We start from the raw sequence: 16,569 nt of genomic DNA, 5'->3' as shown, positions 1-16,569 counted from the left end.
CTTTTCTGATATAGGGGCATGTGATAAGAAAAGGGAGACAAGTAAAGTTTAAAATGATAGCTTTATTTTTGTGCTAGTGTTAATTGATAAAAATCCTTTTGAATTTTAAAATTTTCTGTTTAGTTCTAATTTTAGCTCTCAGAAAAGAAAAGAAAAATTTCATGATGATTCAGGATAATAATTCCATTTTAGGGTTTATATACGTGGTGATCCTTGAAAAAAGGTCAAACTTTCTAAGGACTGCTTAGTCAGGGTAGAGAGTCTAAATCCCATAAAGATATATGGCCTGGGGAAGAGAATACTTGGCAGGGTATTGAAGATATGATAGCTGTCTTCAAGTTATTTGAAGATATGGAATAGGGATTAGAATTGTTTTGCTTGGCCCCAAATGGTGAAATTTAGAGCAAAGAGTGAAAATTCAAAAAGACAGATAGCATTTTTGTAAGGAAAATAATAATTATCCATTGGAGAACTAGACTCCATTGAGAGGTGATGTAGGGTCTTCCCACGAAGGATGAATGACTGCTGGATATCCTGCTTGGCTTTATCTACTACTTCATGACTGGCCATAGGATCTTGTCCCACTGGCTTTACTTAGTAAAGCCCCAGCTTATGATTAACAACATTGTGGCTGATTGAATTTTCCTTCTTTTCATTCCTAGGTTATTTGGTTTATAGTGCATCTTATGAAGACTTCATTAGGAACAAATGGTCTACCCAGACTTCAGGGGTTACTCATTTACCTATTGAAAACCTCAAACCAAATACAAGGTATGACAATACTGGTTACACAATACAAAAATAATAAAGCAATGCTATTTCCATTGACAATTATCTGTCATCCTAATGTCACAAGCATTAGATAAAAAAGTGTTTAAGTTTAGGAGCAAAATGCCATATGTTTAAAGAGAATCTAAAGCTAATGCTGTTATTTTATTTCTATTTTAAAACTTAATTTTCCAAATATGAATTAAGTAATTACTATTAATTGAGTTCAGTGGGTTAAGAAAGGAATAGATTTTTTTTCAGAATATCCATGAAATTTAGCTGTGTTGATCAGCTTAAACTTCACCCTCATTCATAAAAATGACCTTATTGAAGTGGCCATTTCCAATATATTTTGCACAAATTTTAGTTTTTCTATGATTTATAAGACCATATTATAATGGGACAAGAGTGAAAAGAGATCTCAGAGGTCATCCAGTGCAGCAGTCTCATTTTACAGATAAAGAAACTGAGGACAAAGAAGAATAAGTAATTTGCTCAATGTAATATAGTTGATAAACAGCAGAGCTTGAATGTGAATTCAGATTTTTTGACTCTTGGGACAACTAGGTGCACGGTGGATGGACTTTGAAATCTGTGGTCAAGAAGACTCATCTCCCTGAATTCAAATCTGGTTTCAGATACTTATTAGCTATGTAATCAATCCTGGGCAAGTCACTTAATCTTGTTTGCCTTAGTTTCTTCACCTATAAAATGAGTAAAGAAATATCAAACCATTTTAATATCTGCTAAGAAAATCCCAAGTAGGATCACAAAGAGTTGGACATGACTGAACATCTACTTTTGACTAAGTTAAATATGATTTCCACTTTCTGAAATGCAAAAATTCAATCCCTTCCCATGTATCTGGAAGTTTTAGATATGTTTTTGAAATCCTGGATTTTTCAGTTGGTTGTATTATCATTTTGACATAATAAATTGTCTTTTCATCTTGGACTAAACTGGAGAGAAACATTTTACTTTGTAGCTTTCTGCCAACAGTTGTTCACTCTCCCTTCCAAAAGTGAAATCCAGTCACTGATTGACCACAGCTGCATTCAGGAGGGACAAGTAGGGTGTCTAGAATACAAATCCTATCAGGAAGTCGACCTCTTCAGCAATATAGTGAGGAAGAGGAATGAGAATTACACATTTATCAAGCTTAAGACAGGGATTTTTATACTTGGTAGGAAATATGTATTACTATATGGAAGGAATATGACAAAAAGATACAAAAAGGAGGGTTAATTGATTTCCCTGGTAGGTTTAGGGAGCTCTGTGACAGTAATAGGGTCTGAAGGGAGTCTAAAGGACAGCAGCAACAGCAGCATAGAAGATAATTATTTGCCCAATATAGTCAAAAGAAAATAGATTTTCCAAGTCTGTGTCATGCAGTTTATGGGTCTTAGCTGACTTTGATTTAAAAAAAATGATAACTTAGGAGCATCTAAAGCATACTTTGCCAAATCTGCTCTAAAAATAATTGAGACAAAATATGAAATTTGAGCACTGTAAGGGATATAATTATGAGATTAAAAAAACAAATTAGCCTGGATTTATCCAAATAAATGCTATCATTAAAATTGTTACCTCGGGAAAAAAATAAATGTACTTTAGTTTTCATGATTTTATTCAAAATGATTTAGAGTTATTTTCAAAATATCTTCAGAAAGACAGACATACATATACCATTGGTCTTGTATTTTCATGTTTGGGGAAATTCTCATAACATATAGAGTGCCTGAAAAGCTAAATCAGGTTCAAGGTACTCTAGGAGTCTATGTCCAGTCAAAATCATAGCTCATGAACCTCAACAATAAGTTAGCTTTTACTAACCAGTCAGAAGACACAATTAGTTCAAAGCAAAGTCATTTGGTGAATATACAATATACTAAAAAAATAGCACATTTTAAACCAAGAGGATACTCCCCCACAAATCCAATTCATTAAACATTCCTTAAACACGTACTGTGTATCAGGAACTGTGCTGAAATAATTAATAAAAAGAAAGACAGTCCCTGTACTCAAAAAGCTTACAATCTAAAAGGAAAAATAATATGCAGAAGGAAGGAGGTGGGGGAGCAGGGAGAGAGAATGGGATACCACAAGGCACATGTGTGGAGTTTTGTGAAATTGAAATCAGGCAGAGCAGCAGGTGCAAAGAATAGTGAATTCTTTGCTTCTCTCCACTAGTTGTTGTCTCTACTGTTTATTCTTGTTCTTTGTCTCCATCTCTACTTCTCTGTCTCTTTTCCTCTCTCTTCCTCTCTATTTCTGTCTTTGTCTTCATTTTTTTGTCTTTTCTCCCATTCCTCCTATCATAAATGTTAGTCTATTGAGTGTGATACTAAAATTGTGATTGCTGTTGGACTTTATTCCCTGCTACCAGTATCTAACTTTCAATTCAGGTTTACTTGCCATCTGTCTTAGCTCCAATCTTCCAGGATAGAATGAATAGAAAATCTCTCTTTGATAAAGGTGGGTTAATAGTCCTTTAGTTATAAATGGAGGCTGTGAATCATCACAGATAGAAAATAAAATCTAGAGTGCCTCCAGGCTAAATAAATCTTTTATTTTAAGCCTTGTTTCTAAATCTTACATATGAGTATTTTGTTGCTGACAGCTACCTGACTTTGAATTAGAAATTCCCAACGCATATTCTCTCTGGTTTTACATACAAATGAATTTGAGTCAGGACAAAAAGTAGGCAAAGGAGGTAAGCTTATTAGTTTGACTTACTGGTCTTTGTTATTATGTACATATGCCAATAGCAGAAATCCTTTTCTTTGGTGCTATATTTTGGGCTGCAAACCATCTATTTCCATCATCATCATCATCATCATCATCATCATCATCATCATCATCATCATCATCATCATTATTTTTACTAACACTACCCTTCAATCTTAAATGGTTTCACATATTTTGTTCCAAATTGACTTTTACTTTTCCCAAAAATCAAATAATCCTCAAATAATGAGAATTTATTATCATTTAGGGTATTAAGTGAAAAGCATTATAGGTTCATATTGGAAGATAAAACATTAATATCTTTTTGTTGCAGAGGAGAGATAGAGATTAAGCATCTGATTGAGAACTTTATGAATTATTTGTTTTATGTGATTACAGACAGATGATAGAAGAAAGTATGGCACATGGCTTTATAAATAGAAATAACACTTTTGTATTGCTGCACATGATTTTTCATCTTAGCCTCTTAAATTTGTGTTGCTGTGCTAGGCAAAATTAGAAATGAAATATATAGTTGCTTAATTTCTATCTGGAGCTTTGTGGTAGGCTAGAAACATGGGGCTCAAGGGGAAGGTTTATCTTGAGTAATAACTGGATTTCAATGGCAAAACAATAATAAAAAACAAATTAGAGTGGTTTATTTTAGAATATTAGTTATTTCTTTTCATATATCCTTACTTTTATAATATCAATTCCCTTCCACTGAGGCTGTGATTGTTACTAAGTTGGCTTTTACTCTGGGTTTTAGTCATTTCTTTAAAACTCTACATCCAATATCTGCTTTGTTAAAAAACAAAAACAAAATGAAAAAACAACTATTCAGCAGAGATATCTTTAGCAGCCCCCATGTATATTTCTATGGGTTTCTTATTTTTTAAAATAAAAAAATACTAGTCTAACATGGACTGTTATCATTTGTGTATGCCAAATCCACAGCTCCAACTGAGTACATATTTTTGCCTTAAATAACTCCATAACCATTGAATAAAAGTATGCATAATTTGGAAAATGCAAACTTCTTGGATGATCCGAACCTAGGAAACCCATGTGTTCTCAATTGTGCATGTGTATGTTTCTCCTTAAGTGAAAAAAGGCCTTTCTTAAATGAGATGTGAATGACTTTATTGAGCGTTTTGAAAAGAAAACGATTGCACTGTCAAATAGGCTTTTATTTTCTCTTTCTTTAATCATATTGAAATTATGAAATCTCTGTAGTGCACAAGTAAGGACAAAGTGGTTCTTAGCTATATAGAATTATGACTTGGTCACAGAAGTATTTCTGTTGTTTGAATACATATAATTTGACTTTTGATTTATTTACCAGTTTCAAATTTGATTTTTGATTTGTCCTAGAGTTAATTAGGGCAGTGAGATGGCCTCATGGATGGCGTGTCAGGCCAGGAATGTTTCTAGGACTATACTATAGAATTCTTAAAGTCAGAAGACCTTAAGATCATTGACAAATAGAATGTTGGAACAATAGCACTCCTAAGGTCTGGGGACCTCAAGATTACTGCTATATTTGTCCTAGAATCTGCAGCCTATCAATAATATGATATCATTAATATTAATAATCAATAACCCAATGTTATGCTGTTTCCTTCAGGCCTTAAAATTTCTTGGGATTGCTGGTCTTTCTTTCAGGTCTCAGAAGTTTAAGCTGTGTCTCAGGGAAATTTAGGCAGTCTGCTCCCAGGCTTTCAAGTCAGACATCCTCCCAGTGGCCTCCAGATGTTGTAATGTTAGTTCCACATAGGAAGCCAACTTTTGTGAATTTCTCACTCTTAATCCTGCCTACAAATAGGTCATATGAGTTGAATCATTTCTGATTTGAAACCCCACTTTTCAAATTTATTGGCAGAAATTAAGATATGATTCAAGTGATATATATATATATAATAGTTTTTATGAAAAGAAATTTAAATGTCTCAATGGTGATATCATGAATTCTTAAAATTAAATTTATTTTCATTGATAACTAAGCTAATAAAGCAACTATAGCATTTTTTAAAAATTAGAAGTGTACACACACACACACACATATATACATATATTGGGATTTGCATAGATTCCAATATCATAAAACACAAAGAAATCCTTGACTTAAAATTAAGGGAAATTTTAAGAGAAGTATCCAATTTACAAATTTAATTTGCTGATATTTATCTGGTATATATATATATAAATGCCACCCAAATGTTATCAATCTCTCGAGGAAAATTGAGAATGGGATAAAATTAATAAGTATTGCTTACTTGGCTCCTAGGAAGCAACAATTTCTCCAGTGATAGTTCCTTAAAAATTGGCCATCACAAGTGTAACTCTCATAGAAATAGAAAGAAAAGCATGTGGGTTGGAGGAGGGTAAGATTTACTTCCCCTAGCATTTCTGCTAAGCAGAATTAAGACTGAAACAAATTGACAGAAATTATTCTTTCTCTACTTAGTCTCTGGTTTTAGATTTGGCCAGTTATGAGAATATTAAATGAGAAAGTAAATGTAAATCAGATTATACTTAGATTGAGTATGCCTGCTACATTTCTGCAACTGAATTAACCCTTCCTTTTGAAGAAGTTAAGAATACCATGGGAGAATTTCCTCTGCCCCTTTCTCCCTCCAATACACACATCCCTGACAAGTTTGCAAGACAAGTAGTCAGATTGTTTCTCCTCTCTTTCTACCCCTTCCATACAAAACAGTCCTGAGGAAAGAAGCTGATTTGACTAGTCAGATAGTATTGAGTGTTAGCACTAAGGAACTTTAGAAATAATCTCTCTCAACTTCCTATGTTAAAAAGATGATTGAAGTCTGAGAAGTGACACACAAAATTAGTGAATGGCTGAGTCAGGAAAGACAGAGCTTGCTAGACTTCCAGGCTATTAGTCTTCCATCCAATGCCCCCCCAATTATATTTTGCTGTCTTCGTTTTCTTGATATGATCAGAGAAATTAATTTTTTCTCCCTCAGTAAAATATTCCAATGCATGGCAACCTTTTTATATTCAATCTAAACCTTCCACTATTATATTTTGGCTATTTCCTCTATTTCTGCCCATGGTTAAAGTGAACTTCTACTAATCTTTACCCATTAAATGGCTGTTCTCATATTAGCTGATATTATAAGCTTTTCATACTTATCACTGTTGGAACTATGGGATAGACAAAATAGACAATTACCTAAAGCACAATACATGTGAGGGTACCACTGGGAACTTTATTCATAGTACATTTTACAATTACACCTATTTTTAATACTAAAGAATTCTACTCTCTGTGGAACATGGGTATTTATTTTTTAATAAATCAAGTGTTACAGTTAAAGCTGAATTTCTGTGGTAAATAACACATTGTTTTATAAATCTTTATTGGGTTGAAATAAGGTACAACTTTCAAAGGGTGAAGTTCAGAGCAGAAGAGGGACATACAAATGCCTTGTTTCAACCCTGGTGCCTGGTGCATCATAGGTTTTCATCATATGTCTTCTTTTTCTTTAATTCATTTTGTATATCTTCTCTAATCCTTTCCAAGTTCATCACAACTTTTCTTTAATTGTGGAACTTAACCACTGTTGAGTGAAAGTCAGGGTTTACCATGGAATGATGGTAATTAAGAATTTTGACTTGTGAAAGCCAACTCAACTCAGAAAATACATATCTTAAGTGACTCTTTCAACATCTGTCTCTAGAAATAATGTACTCTCTCCAAAAAAATAATCATAGAATCACAGAATTTCAGAGCTGGGAGTGAGCTTAAATTTGTCTGTTTTTCTTTCCTGATTTCTTTTTGGTGTGATACCTTCATTCATTAACATTAATGACATTTGGAACAATTAGTCACATTTGTGTTGCAGTATGTGTTAGCTGTATTGTTTTTCAAAATTATTTGAAAACACTTTTGAGGTAATCACATCAGTAGTATTTACTATTGGGAAGTAACTTTTTTAACATAAATGTTTGTTATTTTTAGATTATAATTCTTAGATTATAAATATTGTTCCTCAAATAAAATAATTTTTTTTACATTTTAGATATTATTTTAAAGTACAAGCAAAAAATCCCTATGGTTATGGACCTATGAGTCCTTCAGTCTCTTTTGTTACGGAATCAGGTACGTATTGTCATATGTTTGGCCTTTCCTTTCTCTTTTTAAAAATAATTTTTACTGATGTAATGTTTTTAAATCATCTGCATTTCTTAATCTAGTTTTCCATCCTTTATCTTCTTTTTCTTCTCTTAAATAACTATGTTTTATTTTTAAAAAGTAAGATAAAGGGGAGTTTTATTTAAAAATCTACCATTGTTTTCAATGTTCTACTGTAGTCCTCTACTTCTGCAAAGAAATAAGAGAAATGGATTCTTATATCTCTTATTTAGAAGTAAGTTTGATTATCTCACAATATTCAGTTTCTATTATTTTGTTGTTGTTTCCGTTGTTGTAGTCATTGTGTATATAATTTTCTAAGTCTTACTTATTCCACTTTGTGTGAGTTCATATTCATCATACTCATTTTTTTCTCATGGTATAGTCATATTCCATTACATTCATGTATCACAACTTAATTAACCGTACCCCCAATCAATGGGTATAATCAAATATATCATCAAATGGAAAAAAATCAGGCCTTTTCCATATATAAAAAGAATCCCTAATTATAAGTACAGTTAAGTGAAAAACAAAACAACAAAAAAGATATTAGCCTTAGCAAAATCATTTATGATTTTTCTTTTTTGAAACAAAAAAGCTGTTTCTTTTTCTTTTCATTGTACTAATGGTATTAAGGAAATTTTCCATATCAATTTCCTGAGAAATGAAAAGGTTAAATTCTGTAGTGGAGAAATCTACTTTTCGACAGCATGGGAATAAGTTTGAAAGTATCTGTGAAAGATTTAGCTCCAAAGTTTAAAAATTTGTTTCTAATTCTGAACAGCTGAAGAATATAAAAGTAATTTGGCTTAAGAGGCATCCAATACACAATTGTTTACTCAAAAGTAAATTTTATCTTCTTTAGAAAAACAAAACAAAAATATAACAACTCACCAGAATTTGCCTGGATTTACTTAACATTAATAGTGTAATTAAGATATTATTTAAGCTGAAAATGTACAAAATGAGCTAATTTCTTCCAATTGACTCATGTTTATTGGGGTAGCATCCTTAACCTTTGCAGACATTGACATAGAGAATAACCATGTGCTAGACATCCATGTCAAAGACACAATTCTGTGTAGATCATGTCTGGCTCTATCCCAATAAATCAATTCTTATGTTCTTTTCTTAACAAATGTTCTTCATTCTGCAATGAGATGGATTACTAAGGCAGTTATAGAACTCTACCACACATGTGGCTACATGACACGCACAAGTAAAAGAATGTCAAACAAGTAAATCTCCAGCAAAAATATTACCTCTATCAGGATGATTTGTGTAGTTAACACATTACATAATTGTAGACTCATTACAAAAATTTGTCCCTGGAAGATAATTTCTTAAAGGCAGTGAAATAAATATGAACTAAATCAAAGCTTAAATAGGTGTAATTATCTCAGGGAAGAACTTTGGCTTCAGAAATGTTTTCACATGCTTCATTTTAACAATTTTTAGAGTAATTATTTCCACTTATAAATGGGAAAGATGAAGAGAAATTGTTATTCATCAGAATTATCTTTGGAAAGTTGGCAAATTATTTGAGGATAACATTTCTGGATACAAGGTAGAAATTTAACATTTATGTGGTTAACTGCTCTAAGATCACCCTCAAATCCAGGCAATTCAAGATTAACAAACTAGTAAATGAAAGTCCAAAAATCTCTATTGGTACTTGGGTAGGAAGTAGCACATATGTTAAGTTTAGGTCTTAAAATAATACTTTTAAAAAGAAAACTCCTAAGAAACACCCTCACCATAAATCTTCCTTTTCTTGACTTCAAGCCACTGCATTAGCTTTTGTGGTAGTGGTTATGTCTTAACCACAGTCTCACAGGTCTGAATTATCTAGTTGGATTACATGTAAACCAAATTAGTTGTATTTCTCCAATTCCTGTTACTTTACTGAAACAAGCAGTGACTTACAGTGAGGTAAAAACATTAACATAATCATCATACTATCCTCATATATTTGCTCAACTTAAGGTTATCTAAATTTGTAACTTCATGATATCTTAGTTTTAGGAAATGTGAAAATCTATGTAATATAAATCTCAGCATCAAGTCTGGAAACATATTCCTTTTAACTTTTTTTTTAACCATTTGAGAGTTTTTTCAGGAACCACCAGAAATCTAAATGTTGATGATTATTGATGCTTGAATACTTAAGTCAAATACACTGTGAGGTTATTTTTTAAACAGTTCAAACAGCCCTCAGAATTGGCTACTTCTATTCTAAGTCAGGAGCTAGCAACCAGAGTAAATATGATTAAGTAGGGATGAAATTACATACCTTTCCTTTCATGGAAAGAAGTGGATGGTATGAGAAAGGAGTCTCTCATAGAAAACTTAAAGAAAATGTGAATGTAAAGGAACATTAATTAACGAGCATCCAAAATAGCATTGGCTAATACTGTAGGCACAAAAATACCAGAAATCAATCAGTATAGGTTAAATAAATCTTTTTGTATCATCATCTGCAATAAAAAATAATTTCAGGAAATGACAGTTTGTTACTAACAAGTTTGTGAATTTTAAAGAGAGCACTACTCTCAGATAAATGTTTGAATATAAGTATTATAGAAAACCTTTGAGGTCTGCCAAATAATCTGTATTTTCCTTTTCTGAAATTCTATGGAGTCTAAGCATACTCCATGTAATATGATATAGATTGAAAAACATCAAATACATTCTGTCATGTGGATAGTAAATAATTGAAGTAAGACAAGTTAATAAATTCTAATTTATTTTATTTCTTACAGACAATCCACTGCTTGTTGTAAGACCTCCAGGTAAGTTACTTTCCATGACAAATGTCCCAAAGATGTGCCTCTGATTAAATCAAATCCAAAAATAAATAGATACTTGCTTATATCTTGTGTCACTCAAACGTGTGACTAATAGGACAATGCTAAATTTCTATCCAACATGTTCTAGATTATCCAATAATTTAAATTCACCTTCTCAACTAGAGAAGAGAAATGATACAGGAATTTGCATTAGTAATGGGAGAAAGTAATAATAGAGAAAGAAGATCTAGTTATCTCAAGACTCACACCTTGAAATAGTTTCTGATTATATTAAATTTTTTATATTCAATATTCCTATTCATAAGCATTTTATTATATTTTAAGCTTTGACTATATGATATCATTTTTTGCTTTCTTTTAATACAAGTCAATTAGCTCATTTTGCTACAAGTCAGTCAGTTTTATGGGTCAACCTCTGGGGAGGGGCATCTGATAGTCTTTCTTATTCTCAAAAATTTAACTTTTCCCTCCTATTGTCATTCGTCTATAGTTTAATTTCCTTGGGTTTAAATTGCTTTCCAATTTCCTGGAGTTCACTGTTAAAGTACATATACTCCTAAGAAATACTGAGTCTTATCATCAGAAAGCATCCATCTGAGATATAGACCCATTGAGTGAAAGGACAGAAGCCATTAATTGAATCTAATGAAAACTAACAGGTACACATTTGGGTTAAAAAAAAGTCGCTTCAAAAATACAAGATAGGTGGTGACAAGCAGTTAATCTGAAAAAAGATATGAGGAGTTTAGTAGAAAAACTGACATAACATTATGATATACTGAGATGACAATTAAGGATTAGCCTCAGAATATCCTGCCCTTGTCAGACTTGAATATTTTGTTCTGTTTTCAGCACCATGTTTAAATAAAAAAAAATTAAAATATAATAACAACCAGCATGTATATACTTAGCACTTACTATGTGTGAGATAATATGCTTAAATGCCTTAATAAATATTATCTCAGCACTGGGCTGGAGTCGGGAGGACCCAAGTTCAAATGTGATCAGATACTTGACAATTATTAGCTTGAAGATAAGAACATTTAAGAAGCATGACAACTGTTTTTAATCATTTGAAGGGCAGTCATATTGAAAAGGGACTAGACCTATTCTGCCTAACCTCAAAGGGGACAGCAATAGAGCAACGGAAGCAAATTTCAGTTCAATGTAAGGAAATTTTTCCTTACAATTGTTCAAAAGTAGAAAGGGCTGCCCGAGGAAGTCTTAGGTGCCTCTGGAATTCTCTAAGCAGAAGCTGAATGACCACCGTCTGGTATAATGGAGAAGATTCTTGTTCTGGTGACTGCTGGAGGTTCCTTCCAACTAGGAGAGTTTGCAAAGGATTTCATAATAGGAGGATTAGGACAATATCACAGTTTTATCCAAGGTCCAAGGCTTTGATTCCACCAAAGTCGTGCTCCAAAATTTCTGGCAGAGAATAAATGCTTTTAGCAGAGGTTTGACCAAACTAGAAAGGTTCACTAACTACTACATATTGGTCTTCCTACTACTAGTTGGGTTAAGTGCAAGGAGCATAATTACCACAAGGTTGATCAGCAGGTGATGGGTTTATTTGACTTCTCCAAGGCATAAAAACTACTTACTAGCCCTAGAAGAGTTGAGATATTTGCTGGCAGAAGAATATCAATAAAATAATAGATTTTTTTAAAAGAAAGCATTTAGTTGAATCCATATGGGTCTTATTTTAAGCAAAGGGCCTTAGTTCCTCATTAACTTATGTCCTGATCAATTAATAGTGAATTGAATGAATGACAGATGCATGATAGAAAGAAAAAAATGCTAGATTTGGAATGAAATATGACCTATGTGACCTTGAGAAATCAATTTTGTAGGGTCTCATTTTCTTCATTTTTAAAATTAAAGGTTTAGAGTGGATGACTTCTAAGGTTATTTCCACCTCTAAACCTATGAGTAATATTGCCTAAATTGGCAAAATAAATTTCAATTGCAAATTCATAGCTATCAGTTTAAAAAAAGTATGAGGATTTTTTAATGCAGGTAATAATTTATAGCCATAATTTAACAGTTAACAAAAAGATGACAGACCAAAATTTCACAAGGAATTATAAACATTTCACAATGTTTTCCATTTAATTGTTTAGGCTAAGTATTCTTTTAATGACATATAATTTAATAGATACATAATAAGAAGGAGTCAAGATAATGTAAAAGGGAAGTGAATTTTTCTTCTTGTTAAAAAAAAAAAAAAAAGGACGAATCAATCAAAGTGTCTTGTACTGTACTGTGATATACTTAAACTGAACCAGAATACCTTTTATTACTTTTTGTGTTATAAAGGCGGAGAGCCCATTTGGATTCCTTTTGCTTTCAAACGTGATCCTAGTTACACAGACTGCCATGGGAGACAATATGTGAAGCGCACATGGTACCGAAAATTTGTGGGAGTTGTTCTTTGTAATTCACTAAGGTATAAGATCTACCTCAGTGATAACTTAAAAGGTAAGGTATCTGGGAGGGATCTGCTGTTGATTGACACCTAATGAAATAATTTAGATTAAAAGATGTGCTGACTCAAAATAATGAAAGTTAGCTTAACTATACTCTGGCCCTGACTTAAGTCCAGAGCAGCAAAACATGTGTTGCTTCTTAGGAATGTATATTGGGAGAATCCCCTTCCCCATTCCTCTCAAATAGCATAGCAAAAAGAGCATCTTATATGGGATCAGAAAATGAGTTTGGATCCACACTTACTAACTTTTACTGCTAAACAAATTTCAAGAATTTCATAGATGTACAAAAGCCCATTTTCTCTGTTAATAAGACTATATTTATGAACTACTTTATACTTGAGAAAATGCTTTTATATTAGACTGTCTACTACCCTTACCTTTAATTTCTATTATTTTTGTTGTGATAGTAGAAATACTCTAGGATTTGAAGCTAGAAACACTCCAGCTCAAATATTTTATTTACTTTGTCACTTAGAACCTCTATGGACTCATTGATCTCTAAAGTAACCCTTCCCAAGTTTGGGTTATCAGTCATCCTTTGTGTAAGCTACAAATGCTCATAATGAAGTGATGTGGTTGTGTTTTTATGGAATGTATGATCTTTTCAGATACTTTCTACAGCATTGGCGATAGTTGGGGGAGAGGTGAGGACCATTGCCAGTTTGTAGATTCACACTTGGATGGAAGAACAGGTCCTCAGTCATATGTAGAAGCTCTGCCAACTGTTCAAGGTAAGATGAGTAAGACACATTTGTGCTTCCCAATTGGCAAATAAGTGACTTTTAGACTACAAAAGAATCAACATGGGTTTGGAGGGAAGGAGTAGAAGGAGGACCAAATATGGGTATGGAATTCTATATAACTATACTCTTGGAATTGTCAATGAAAGCATGTGCAGTGTTATAGCATTTCAGGATGCTTAATGGGTTAAAGGGCATCTCAATACTTTATCCAAAATTAAAACAATGCCAAATTAAGGACTTATTGTATGTACACCACTGCTAAATTTTATGTAGTATATACACATAAAATATGGTCTCTGCCCTCAAAGAGATTTCAGTCAATCCATAATGAGAAGACAAAAAGACGTGAAAAGTCAAATATCAATCAAAGATTTAAATGCTACTTCAAGACAATAATGGAACTTGTGCAGATACTAACTACTATTTGAATTTAGAAGGAGAGCATTTTATGTTATGGCTACCAGGGAAGGCTATACAGAGGAAGTGAGCTTTGAAATGAGTCTCTAAAGAATGGGTGGTATTGGACTAGGTAGAAAGAAGTGGAGAAAACTCAATGCTTTTAGAAAGGCAGGAACATAAGCAGATGGGTGGTCAAATTGTGTTACATCTCAATATAGTAAAGGATTGGAAGACTATAAGCAAAGGAAATTTTAAACTGTATTATTTTATTTATGGGAGAAGAAAAAAGCATGAAATACATGGGAAATCTGCCTTCTTTATTGTATTGAGGAGGCATTGCTGAATAAAAAGATCATTGGGATAATTTCTGAATATGTACCAATCAGTGTTCTTCTGAAAGAAGATACTTCACATTTCTTTTTTTTTTTTTCCTCAAATACTGATGTTGCATTCTCTCTTTATTTTCCTGCTTTCTTTCCTTTCATCTTATCTATTTTTTTCTCAATCATTCCAGGTTATCATCGCCAGTATCGTCAAGAGCCTGTAGAATTTGGCCGAATTGGTTTTGGAACACCCTACTATTATGTTGGATGGTATGAGTGCGGTGTCTCCATTCCAGGAAAATGGTAACCCTATCAACTCTGCAAGTCTAGCCCATACCTCTCAGACCTGTTAAACTACGTTTACCAGGAGACTATGAGGTCTTGGGAAGAAAATAAAGACAGCAGTAGAGAAACTCCTAAGTCCAGGTGCTCAGAAGACCAAAATCCTATGCACTTCTTACACTTAAATCTGGGAGTCTGCTTCATTACTTGACCTGGGACTGAAAGCAGGATTTGCATTTGATATTCAAATTCCACTTTGCTTCTCTGTTGTATGTGTGTGTGTTTTTTAAAATTCAACACAACCCCAAAGAAATAATAAATAAGCAACTGAAATGGATTGCACTTTTCCTCGATGAGACTTTCAAACTTTACTAAGCACAAAATTTGGACGTTTCATGTATCTCAAAGGAACGACCTAAGCATGCTGTGCTTGCTTAATGGAATGCTAAATAATTTTCCATTGTTATTAATGGAATTCTCTGTAACTGGCAGAGTTTTAAGCTTCAGAGTTTTTTTTTTTAATTATTATTCAGCAATGCTGAGCTACTAAAAATACCCACCCAAGGCAATACAGTCTACATAAGCCATGCTCTGTGAGCTTGCTCTGTGAGCCACTACTGGACTAATGCATCAAATCACATTGTAAATTCACAAGATATATATGTGTATGTGTATGTATGTTTATATATATATGCATATATATGTGTATATATATGTCTGCAAGAATATCACTTAAAATTCTCATTTTTCATGTCTTCTAGATAAATATTTCTGTATTTTTGTGCAAACGATGCTGTTTATTAACAAGTCTTTTTTAAAAATTTCCTTGGAAAATGTACTATGAAAAATATAACAACTGTGGAAAGGATTTTTTCTTTTGCAAACACTATTAACCATCATCATGTCATCTGCATGAGTAGTGTTTCAAAGGTTCATCTTAATTTCTGGCCCCAAACTAAATGTCTCACTTCAGCTTTGTTTTCTTATTTTTTTATTTGTGTTACTTCCCTTGATATTTTACTCTTGAATCTGAGGCTTTTTGTTTCTATGTGCTACAGCATGAGTTGTTTTTAAAGATACATTAATAATTTTTAACTTAAAAACCCCCATGTACTTGTGAATGTGCTCATTTCATCATCATCTTTCATATATATATATTCATTTAATCAGGATAGATTCCAGGAACACCCTACTAGAGCTTTCTTTCCAGATTGACATAAATATTATATCAGTTTGGTTATTTATGTAGTTCCAAATTCACCTAATTGTACTAACCTCAGAAAGATTCACTGGGCAGAGGGAAGCACTGTCCTAGAATTCCTAAGCTCCATCTTTATATGTCACCGTGGTCTAAATATAATCCATTCTTCTTCCTTTCCACATCCAACTTGTATAAAATCTTAATGTAACCTCTAATTAGTTATTTTCAATTTATACCTATATTTTTCCCTTCAAAGAGATTTCACTTTAGAAGTAGAGCTATATTTTTAGGTGCAGCCAATTTGGGACCAATAGGATAAACTGATGGCATAATAAACCCAGGACCCTAAATAAAATAATAACTATTTTCATCAGTAATGATGTGGATTATAGAATCTCAATAGATGAATATAATCAAGTGAAATCTAGCACATCCATAAGGTTTTAGTTTTGAAAACAAAGCTTGCTGGGAGAATTGGAGAATTTGGCAGTTTCTGTTTTGAAGCTTAATAGTGGCAGTGAAACCCTAAAGAGCAATGAAAATAAAAATAGTTCATATTTATATAGTATCTGAAAGTTTATAAAGTTCATTGTATAAATATGGTCTAATATAGATGGTCCATTTTAACTGAATGAAGGATTAAATCTATGTGTCTTATGTTT

The 16,569-nt window shown here is 32.7% G+C and overlaps 1 protein-coding gene across 1 annotated transcript in view; it reads left to right on the top strand.

Moving 5' to 3' along the window:
* FNDC1 (fibronectin type III domain containing 1) overlaps window positions 1–15,815 on the top strand; it is a 116,571-nt gene extending 100,756 nt beyond the window's left edge. Inside the window, 6 exon segments of the mRNA XM_074309402.1 lie at window positions 663–771; window positions 7,542–7,621; window positions 10,420–10,449; window positions 12,787–12,948; window positions 13,568–13,690; window positions 14,616–15,815. Of these exon segments, the coding sequence (XP_074165503.1) occupies window positions 663–771; window positions 7,542–7,621; window positions 10,420–10,449; window positions 12,787–12,948; window positions 13,568–13,690; window positions 14,616–14,731 (620 nt within the window). The 3' untranslated portion in view covers window positions 14,732–15,815.
* Window positions 15,816–16,569: the final 754 nt, after the last annotated feature.

This window comes from Sminthopsis crassicaudata, chromosome 4, assembly GCF_048593235.1.
Source record: "Sminthopsis crassicaudata isolate SCR6 chromosome 4, ASM4859323v1, whole genome shotgun sequence".
NCBI classification, from domain to species: domain Eukaryota; kingdom Metazoa; phylum Chordata; class Mammalia; order Dasyuromorphia; family Dasyuridae; genus Sminthopsis; species Sminthopsis crassicaudata.
This window is presented reverse-complemented; position numbering and strand designations above follow the sequence as displayed.